The 11,284-nt window shown below is 42.4% G+C and overlaps 1 protein-coding gene across 1 annotated transcript in view; it reads right to left on the reverse strand.

Moving 5' to 3' along the window:
* Positions 1-6,434, reverse strand: part of ARHGAP10 (Rho GTPase activating protein 10) — a 143,583-nt gene extending 137,149 nt beyond the window's left edge. The window contains exon 1 of the mRNA XM_017820181.1: positions 6,260-6,434. Within this exon, the coding sequence (XP_017675670.1) occupies positions 6,260-6,413 (154 nt within the window). The 5' untranslated portion in view covers positions 6,414-6,434. The remainder of the gene's footprint in view (positions 1-6,259) is intronic.
* Positions 6,435-11,284: the final 4,850 nt, after the last annotated feature.

An 11,284-nucleotide genomic window follows, 5' to 3' on the forward strand; every position in this document is an offset into this window, starting at 1 on the left:
ATGTAGTTCTAAAATTACATTTCTAAAACATTTGTTGTTTAAAAAAAAAAAAAAAAAAAAAAAACAACCAAAAAACCGACAAAAACTTTTCAACATGATCAACCAGGCAATTTCTCTAAAAATTACAAATTTATTTCTGTTGGTTTTGCCCTGAAGACTGACAATTACACTGATCACTGACATTCTCTTTAATGACTGCTTACACATTTCATCTAGAGCTGAAAAATGATGTGTTTTCCCCAAAAGATTAAAAGACGTTCATTTAGCAACAGCCTGTCACATCCCTCAGCACCAAGAACATCCATATAAATTCATGAAATTTCATATTATTTCATATTATCGTGAAATTTCATATTATCTGACATCACATTTTCTAGCTCACTTTTAATATGGAAAAAAAAAAAAGAACAGTGGAACATCTACAGGACAAAGACGGTAATGGAGTCAGTAAGTAAACCAAGCTGAAGAGACGAGATTCAAGATGACAAACTGGCATCCTCCACAGAATGAGTCTGACACTTTTTATAGCTACTGACACAGTAACGAATGCTTTACTTGGGGTGGAGCTAAACACAATGTTCTTCAGAGTACTTTCTCAAAAGAAAGCACTTGCCTGATCCTTAAAACAAGCAACTTTATCGACAAGCAGAGGGGAAAACAGAAAAGTACTGCCATAGTTAATTAGGCCCCAGCTGTGGCAATTATCTTGAAGGGAAGGCAAAAGCAACATTCTATTATAAGCAGCTCTTTCTTAAGGGAAAGTTTTATCAGATGGGCCCCAAAGTACCTGTTTGCCTTAGTTTTCTAATGTTTCCACTATTGAGCTTAATTCCAATCGAAAGTGGTGGGTTTTTTTTAAAGGTACATCCTACTCAGTAGTCTTTGCAACACAGGATCTAGTGCTGTCCCGGTAGAAATTTGTATCTAGCTTGGCCCTAGCAAAGTATATTTCAGATTTAAATCCCAGAGTGTTCACTAATGGCATTGATTTGCTTATGGTTATGACACCTAAAGCATGCCTTACAGTAGAAATAAAGCTTGGGTTTGAGGTACTAATTGAAAAATAAAATAGCTTTCTAAAACACTAAATGTGAAGATCTATTACTTCAGAGCTGTCACTGAATTCAAGGTGGATTAATCAGTGTCCTAAATAACCACAGTTGATTTAAGAAACTTTCCACTCAAGTTCAACTAAGGCCCTCTCACAATAATCCCCACTCCCCTGGAACGACATTAGTTTTTACTCAGTCTTTGGATTCTTCCTAAATCTTTAGTGAATGCCCATTTCTTCTCTAGAAGTTATTAATAAGTTATTAATAAATTATTAAAGCTATATTAATAGTTTTACCTTATTTCTTTGACATGTACTAGAGTGTCAGTAGAACAACATTTTTGTTGCAGAAAATTCCTAAGACTGAGAGCTGGCACACACTGTACCTGGTTTTGTAACTGCAGATTATACTAAGGAAAGCTTTAAAAAATGGACAATTTGTCCTTAAGAAAAAAAAAAAAGGCACCACGGTTCAAGTGATCTGAGAGGCTTTCATGTGGTGTTATTATGTGGATTACCACAGCCTTTACATTTACATAATAATGTACATGCCAGGTCAGACCAAAACCCTAATGTAGACCAGTGTCTGAAAGGTCAACCACCACCACACACTAAGAGAACTGGCCAAGAAAAAAGATTATGGGTTTGGACAACGCAGACATCAGAGTGGTTCTTGAGATTGGATTAGGTTCTTCAGTCAACTTCGTTAAAAGAAAGATTCAGTCTATTTTCCTAGGTTGGAAATGGGACTGGGAGTGACTTTATTCCTCTTGCTGACAAGATTTCCCATCTCCTTTACTTCTTGCTGGCAAACTCGTAAATGACCAATGATTAAAAACACTTCAGAGGAAAGGAAAGAGAACTATCAACTTTTTTTTTCTCTTGAATGCAGATATACTCCCTGAAGTAAACCAGCATTCTCTAGTAACAATTATCAATAACTCTTTATTTTCCAACCAGCTCTTTCTGTAGATTAAATAAATATAGTTCTAGTTTTGTATTCTGTCTGGAAGAATGCAAGAAGCAACTCTTCTCTGAAAAACATAAAACAAAAATAGCAATAAAAAATAGTCATCAGAAGTCTGAGCACACCGAGCTGTCTCCAGAGATCAGAACTGGGTAGCCAGGATGTCCACTGCATCAAATACAATGCCTAAGACACCACAGAACCAAGTTTACAACACAAAACCTCAGGGTACAGGAGGAACTACCCTGCACTCAGCTGAAACAGAGACAGCAGTGGAATGAGAGACAGACCTGCTCCAGTGACAACCACACAATGGGGCCGCTGGGTAGCAAGTTTTGCAGGATGCAAGTGGAGGGAGGTGGCTGCTCTGCATTCTAGCAGGAGTGAAAAGAATATTTGAACACTGTGGTGTCACACAGCAGTAGTTGATCCTGACTTGATGAAAGGCCAAGAGGCCCATGTGAGGTACCTTCCCCATTGAACTTCGTCTAGGCTTCCCTCAGATGGGCACTCTTGAAAGCCTCCTGGGGAACTCAACTTTCCTGTTGTCTTGGCTTTTCCATCCATCTTCCATCTTCACCAGCCCATTACAAAATCACTGCAGTTGACCCAAACAGAATTCTGCTCTGATTTGAGCCTAAACCCAAGAATGGGGAGGCTGTGCGTTCAGGCATGTGGAATAGCTGTGAGCACGCACTCGCGAGTATCCTTTGCAAACCCCCTGTGAGATGCCCAGGGCCAAAACCTATTCTCCTGCTGACTCTTCCTACTCCACCCTGATGTCTCATAAGAAGTGGCAGCTCCTACTATGGGTTTAGAAAAAAGTCTTACCTTCAAAAAAATCTTCAAAAAACCCAAATAAATCTCACACTCGTCAAGAGACCCAGAGTTGGACTAATATAGAAGCAAATACATAGTGTTTGTATAATATCTAATGTATCCTCTAGCTTCAAACAATTTGCATCTCAGATTTTTAAGAGCTTAGAACTAAGAGCTCAAATTCCTTTCATGATTCAAAATAAGAACTCTCTGATCAGGCATCTTTAAATTTGGTTTCTCTCAACAGAAGCCCAACTAGCTCCATCCAGAAGTTATTTACAAACTATTTTGATCCTAACTTGTTTAACTGAACTGGAATCCCCTGAGAAATGCTACATTTCTATTTTAAAAAGCATACCTGTATACCACTTGTATTTAATGATCACTAAGAGTGGCCAAAAAATCTCTTTCTGTACCCCTTTTAAACATATTTAACTGTTGCAAAAAAGAGAAAGAGCCACCTATTGTTTATTCATTTTCCAAAATGAAGGTTGAACTAGACAACTCAGTGATTCAAACCATTACACAGGAAACAGACAGCTTTGAGTCAGTCTTGTTTATCTTTCTATCACATTCTTGAAACTACTGAAACTTTAAAGTGCAAAGATACACTTGAAGTATGCTTCACTCTGGAAATTCAACAATTAAGAATGTAAAAGATCCTCCTTTTTTTCATTGTCTCTCTCTTTTTTTTTTTAAAAACACCATAGTCCTGTACAACCACAATCAATTCTTCGGAGATTCAGGTGAAAAGTACAATCCCATGCAACCAAGGAGACAAATGGAAGAGAGCTAAAGAGAGGATCCACATCATGATACTCTTGTCCTGTGAGACACTGAGGGCTCCTGTGAAATAGGGGGAGTGGTAGCAGCATCTGCTTCCAGCTGTCAAGATGTAACCCAGTGCAGGCAGCATCAAAGTCACTTACAGGGCTGTCTGTCAAGCAGGAAGTGGGATCTATTCAATTACATCAGTTATTCACACCTAAAGAATCCCTGCAACGTTTGTTGTAAGCGGCTGCTTTACAAGTGAAATAAGGAAAGCACTAAGGGGGGAGGGGGAGAATGCAGGTGGTGTCTATTGCAGTCCCTTAATTTCCCACAAATTTAAGAACAATAGTGCACCTACCACATTTTATATTTTACAGACCATTCAGAGAACCTTATTATGCTCAGAAATCAATTAAACCAGATATAAATCCCATAATCTACCTGGTTCTAGAAATAGAGAAATATTTTAGCTATTGTTAAGATGATATTTTTTGTTCAAAAGACTACAACAATTTTCTAAAAGTTGTAATCAACTGTTGTCTAAGAGGCAGTCACCTAAGCTTGCTATGCCCTGCTTTATTATCACATTCTCTAAATTGCAGTAAGCCTGTCTTTGTGCAGAAAATGCAGTTTTGACAGAAGTGAATAGCTAGCTCTGTGTCTAGACCACTTCTCAAGCTTGCTGATTTTTTGGATCAAATACTAATCCCATTCGGTTTCCTGACAGCAAATGAATCAGGCTCCTCAAAGAATTCAGATGCTGATGTTTTCTTCTGAAAACACAAGAAGGACCAATACCCTAACCACTGGGGTTCTGAAGGGGTTTAACTTCTCCTTGTGTTTCCTCCGCTTCAATTTATATTTAATGCCTGTTGAACTGTGGCAATGCTTCACCAGCACCAGAGGAAGGTATCTCAACTTCAATCCTGTCACTCAGGGCACTGTAAAGGGGAGAGACAACCGCAGAAAACTGAAATGTAAGGAAGGGTCCATCCTGTTTCTACTTTTCAAACAAGTATGATGAGGCACACATGTTTGTTAGAATAAGGTACGGCAACTACACTCAAGAATAACACTTCTGACTCATCTCAGAAAGGAAGGCATTGCTTAGACCTGAACACAGGGCAGGGTCTCAAATAGCTTCTCGAAATATTTCTCACCAGTTAGCCCTAAGTATTTCATCAAGCACTGTCAGGCCAGGTGGCTCTGGTCAGCACACTGACTCCCTTGGATGCCAACACACATAGGAAAGCACATTGAGCACTGCAGTCAGGGCCAAAAATTACCAACAGAGGATTCTGCTGTGGCCACGAGGCTCATTTTAGTTAGGACTTTCCTCACCACCATCCCCACTTTCCAATTAAGTTCTGTATATGTAACAATACATGAGAAACTAAGGGCTTGGGGCAGTTGCCAAAATACTCTCTCAATGCTCGAGAAATAGAATTGGAATGATTTCCCTCTACTGTTCTTATCCCAGTTTAGGGACACTTTTTTACTTTACACTCTAAGTTAAGATGATTTATACCAACACTTCAAGTCGCAAATTTCAAATGATGCTCTAAGATCATGATTTGCAATAAGTGAATGTAAATTGGCCAAAGAATAACAGCTACAAATGAGTGAAATTGGATATGGCATTTTCTACCTTTTTATCCAGGCACACCAAACAGAGGCGACAGCAGTAAATGATGTTTCCTTATTTGCACAAAATGAGTTAAATATGTGTTTTAACTTCACCATATCTCAGCAGCTACACTGCTCAAACCATTGGCCAAATACCTATCAGTTTAAGGGAAGTATCTTGACAGCATTATTGCCCGCTTTCAGAAGTTTACCATGATACCAAAGATGCTGCACACTTCTGAAAACACAGTGCCAGAGCGCTGTATTAGTGTTTTAGTTGAATAATCTGTATAGACTATCATCCTATTAGATATTTAGGGGACTACACCACTGTATCTTAAGTTAAATGGTAAAAATCGTATTAGCACAATACTACATCAAGAACATGCATTAACATGGTCATCCAAGGAAAAGGACACGATTCTTACATAAACTACAGCAGAGCTAACCCTATATATGCAGTATACACATATTCGACGAGTAAAACACAAAATTAACAAAACACTACCACAAATTAAGAGACCAAAACCATAGAATTGGTAACTACTGCTGTCACCGCAGCACTACAAGTCTGATAATTCCCGACCACACGTAGACTTCTGACAAAGGGGTATTTTTCATCAGCCTCTTCACAGACTGCAAATGCACATACACGACAGGGTTACGTTCAGGTATGCCATTCACAGACGCTCAGCTTGCAGCGCACCGAGAACGCCTGAAATCGAGTCCCCCCCCAGGGGATTTCACGCGGCAGCCGCTCCGGACGCGGCACCGCCGAACACACAAGCCAGGCCCGGCAACAGGCGATACCAGGGGAATGGAGCCGCCTCTGTCCCTTATCCCCCCTCCGCGGCGAAGGGCCGGAGAGGACCCACGTCTCCGCAGCTGCTGATGCGGGACCCCAGGCAGAGGCTGGAGCACGCCGGTGCAAAGCCCTCTGGCACACCAGCAAGGCAAAAGCGCCCGGCGCCGGGCCCCGCGCCGCCGGCAGCCGCCCCCGCGGCTCCCCCGCACCCTCCACTCACTCTTGGTCGCGGCGATCAGGTTCTTCCCATCCTTCAGCAACTCCTTGATAAACTTATTGGTCTTCTCCAGCTCCGCCTCGTGGGCTCTCACCCGCTCCCTGAACCAGGGGCTGTCCAGGTAGCAGTCGCTGAACTCCAGGGGCTGCAGCCCCATGGCTGCGGCTGCTGCTGCTGCTGCTACTACTACTACTACTGCTACTATTGCTGCTGCTGCTGCTGCCGCTGTCCCCGCCGCCGCGCCGGGGCTCGGCTCCCCGCGAACCGCAGAGCCTCCGGCGAGCCCTCAGCAGCAGCGGCCGCGGCCACAAAGAGAGATCGGCGGCTCGCCCCGCACGGCGCCGGGCGCGGGCACTGCCGAGCTCCGCGGAGCCGCCCTCCCCGCGGCCAGGGACGCCCCGCTCCCGGCAGCCCCGCCGGGACACGCCCGGCCGGGCGGGGCGGGCAGAGCCCCGGGCCCGCCCGCAGACCGCCCCTTCCGACCGCCCCGCGGCGGCGGCGACACCGTGCGGGGCGGGGGGGCCGCGCCGGTGCTCCCGGTGCTCGGGCGGAGCTGCTGCTGGAGCACCGCGGGCGTCCCCGAGCGGGTAAGGCGGGCGGGTACGGCCCTGCCGGAGAGAACCCTCTGCCGTGCAGAGGCACGTCGGCAAGGCAGAGAGGTGGGCAGTCGCCAGCCGTAGTTTAACATGGGCGAGTATCGAGTTCTGCCCCTGGAACGGGGCAACCCTGGTTGTGTGTACAGGCTGGGGGATGAGATGCTGGAAAGCGGTGCCGCAGAAAGGGACCTGGAGGTCCTGGTCGGTTGCAAGTTGAATGTGAGTCAGCAGTGCCCTGGCAGCCAGGAGGGCGAACCGTGTCCTGGGGGCATCAGGCAAAGCATCACCAGCTGGGAGAGGGGGGGGGGGATTGTCCCGCTCTGCTCTGCACTTGGATGGCCTCACCTTGAATGTTGTGGCAGTTTTGGGCACCGCAATAGAAGAAAGATATTAAGTTATTAGGGAGCATCCAAAGGAGGATAATGAAGATGAAGGGCCTTGCGGGGAACTTGCATGAGGAGCAGCTGAGGTCACTTGGTCTGCTCAGCCTGGAGGAGACTGAGGGGAGACCTCGTTGCAGTTACAACTTCCTCGTGAGGGGAAGAGGAGGGGCAGACACTGATCTCTTCTCCGTAGTGACCAGTGACAGAATCCAAGGAAACAGCATGAAGCTGAATCAAGGGGGATTTAGGCTGGATATCAGGAGGAGATTCTTCACCCACCGGGTGATCCGGCACTGGAACAGACTCCTCAGGGAAGTGGTCAAAGCACCAAGCCTGACAGAGTTCAAGAAGAGTTTGGACAATGCTCTCAGGCATGTGGTGTGATTTTTGGGATGTCCTGTGCAGGGCCAGGAGGTGGACTTGATGATTCTGATGGGTCCCTTCCAACTCAGCATACGCTATGATTTTACTAGCTGCCAGGCTCCCTCCACTTCACAAAAACGTTCATGGGCTTTAGGAAGGGGCTGAGCAGGCTCTCACTGGGAGGATGCACAGAGCTGGGCTTTAGGAAGGGGCTGAGCAGGCTCTCACTGGGAGGATGCACAGAGCTGCACACAGGTTGCTTGATCCATAATCGGCCATGGTGGTCTGCTGGCTGAGAAGGCTGGCACTGCTCACCTGCCCCATCCTGCTTCTGTGTCTGCCCGTGAAATGCTCAGTACAGTAGAGGAAGACTCACCTTTATGTCTTCATTCAATAAACTAATACAAACAGTTTTTGTGAACAAGTACTGCATGCAGCGAGAGCAAGACCTTGAGAAGACAACTCGAATTATTTCAGTTCAGGATGTTAGGAAACTCATGGAAAAAAAAACAGAAAAAGGCTTGTAGTTATAGTTTTATTTATACTTTAGCTATAAGTTCATGGTTTTAATGTTTTGACCATAGTGCAATTCATAGTGCCTTGGTGTGAACCTATCAGATGATTGGGGGGTATATATTTTAGTCATAAATGTATGTGATCTCTCCTTTGGGAGTAACTTTAATTTATTTTGTTTTCTGTATAGTGGCAAGTTGCAGGTTAGTTTCTGCTCCATTTGAAACAATGAGCTTTGGTATTAATTAAATGTATTATTGTTGAGCCCACAGTTAAACTTAATCTGCATGTCTGAGATGAAGATAACTGGTAACTATCAACCCCTTTCTGTATGACCCCAGGCACCGACCTGCAGAAGTCAACTATGGAAATAGGGGGGCACATCATGAATCTCATTTTAAATTAATCTGCAAGATCACATTGTCTGCTGTGACACTTATTTTCTAATATTACTTAACTGAGAAACTACTATGTTATTCAAAACTCAGTTTAAAAATAATTAAAAAAAAACCCAAAACACCCTAAAGAAATAACAAACAATCCTTATCTCTGTTTAGATTACTGGAGCAGCATTTCAAGAGTAAATATACCTTCCATGAATAGTTTGTTTACTTTGACCTGTAGTTGTCCTTGGCATTAGTTGGAATAATATTTTTCATGCTTGTTTATAGTTACTGTAGTTTTCCTGTTATAATTTCACTAAAGTGTTGTAAAGTAATTGGATCCCATGCTTTGTGTGGATTTCTGCTTGCATTCAAATTAAAAATGGGGGGTTGGAAAAAGAATGTTTAGCTTAGTACTGAGCTTTTTAGCTGGCAAAAAAACATCGAGTCTAAAGTTTAGGTTTGTCCTACCATGACAAGCCCATTAAGGAAAATTGGTCCACCTAGCTCAATCATGTAAAGTAAAAATGTATTCCATTCTAGTTGCACTTAAAAGGAGCAGTTGTAGTCCAACAGAAATACATACATAAACATAACACATTTTTTCCCAGAACAGAGTTAACTTGTTTTTACATAATAAAGCAAGGAACCAAAATCACTATTAATTATATCAATATTCTACACTGTTTATCCAGTGTTGGTATCCAGACAGCATTTTGGATTCTGACCACCAAAATTATTAAATATATCTTTTCCTAAACCTGACCCACCAGTCAAACTCTAAAACTGCAGAATTGTGATTTAAAAAAAAAAAAAAAAAAAAGATGGCAGACTAGGGAGAAATACTAACCCATTACTGTATGGACAATTACATATCTAATGAGCAATAAAAGGAGTTGCCCTTTTGTAACTAAGGCTTGAAGTGTCTTTATAGCAGCAGTTTAGAAAAATCTCCTCTCTTCTGCCTTTCCCTACTCAAGGTCATCAAATTTTATGGCCTTATTGTAGCCTCTTTTAAGAGACTATGACATAGGTTGAAGCCCTAGAAATATCTTGTCCATAAATAGCATATTTATCTTTCCTTTGGCTGTTTTTCCTTGGCATTCATTGCATGCATGGTATCAGGAAATACCCTCTTCAAATCATTTTATAAGATAGGGATACACCAGCATATATGTTTTGTTCCATCTTACCTTCCTTATGTTCTTGTCTGATCACCATTCTGATTTTCATGAAAGATGATATTCTGATCTGTGGCTGATTGTGTCCCCAGGCTGTATGTCATAGAGAGATGGGTTAGAAATTAGTGAATTTAACTTTCAGGTTTATTGACATTTTATTAGAGAGCATTGATATCAGCTCCCAGCATTTTCATGGTTGTGTTGTTAAAAACATCATTAGCAACAGCATCCTTCCAAGGAATTATAGTTTCTTTTCTTGTCTATGCACTTTTAGCTCTGTCAGTCCTGTTATGAGTTTAACAGAAATTTTATAGAATTTCCTTCTAACTCCCATCTTGCTTATGACTGTGACATCACTGTTGGCTTGCAAGATCTTAAGGGTCTCATGCATATGTGAGGTACCACTGGGCTGCCTGTTCCCTCTGCTCTCATCCATCAAGAGTGCAAATAGGAACTGACTGATCTCTGACCACCCACGATGCAGACCAACATTGTTTATTCTACTGTCAACCAGTTTCATTATTATTATAGCAATCGTATATATCTGATAAGATGGACACTCCTTTCTGGCACTCCCTCACAGCAAAATCTTTATCCAACAAATTATTTTAGAATGCAGCTGTATGCTTTTTCTGTGTTATAAACTTGTATTCTGTGGCCATTTTTTCCCTGAAGTGTTCCACCAAAAAGCAGTATGAGATTAACAAATATCCTCCCCAGCCTTTGAACTGAGTCTTGCGAATTCCAAGGATTTTACACTGCCACTTTTTAGTAATTGTCCTCCACAAATGGGTTGAATTAGCACGCAGTACTACTTCATTTATGCTTAAAAGTAGGCACTGTAAAGAATTTATGGTATCCGTTCAGCATTTATTTGCTCTGACAAAAAAAATAGTTGAACTAGTTTGGAGAATCGTGGAGTGTCACAGATACTTACTCATTACAATATTTGGTACAGTCTAGCTCCTCTTACACCTTACTGTCTGCAGGTGATAATTGCCAGTAGGTTTTTTTAGCTCTTTCTCCCTGTAACCCACAAATGCTAATATTTTCTTTTCCCCATACTATCATCCTCTAGCTGGAAAGCATAATTAAGCTAAAGTCAGAGAAGGTTGTTCCCTACCTGTAACTAATTTAAAGTTCATAGCTTTTTTTTTTTTTTTGGTCAAAACTGGAGGAAGGCTTGTTGGTACCAGTTGATTTAATGAGATATTGTATCCTCCTTTAGAGCTCAGTCCTCATATAAAATATTCGATGCTTTCTGATACTAATGGTTGCACATCCACATGGACTTCAGCTCAAGTGCTTTACCAGTTACTGTATATTTTTTCTAGCATGACTTTCCTCTATCAGAAGTTGATTCTAGCATCATTCAGGTTGCCTGTTCTGAGTTTTTTCCTTTGGGTCACCTCTCTCAAAATGTTTGTAGACTTGCCCTCTCTTACAATATTGTAGAGCAATAATGAAGTTTGCCATGGATTACAGCTTAACTGCTATTATGTTTCATCTAGATTCATGTTCCCACTCTGTGTGTGCTATTTTGATCTTGTTCAAAATGTTGGCCTGACATTTTTAGATGATGCTCATTTGTTTCTTGAAAGGGAATGCG

The sequence above is a fragment of the Lepidothrix coronata genome, unplaced genomic scaffold (assembly GCF_001604755.1).
Source record: "Lepidothrix coronata isolate B3197 unplaced genomic scaffold, Lepidothrix_coronata-1.0 Scaffold79, whole genome shotgun sequence".
Taxonomy (NCBI): Eukaryota; Metazoa; Chordata; class Aves; order Passeriformes; family Pipridae; genus Lepidothrix; species Lepidothrix coronata.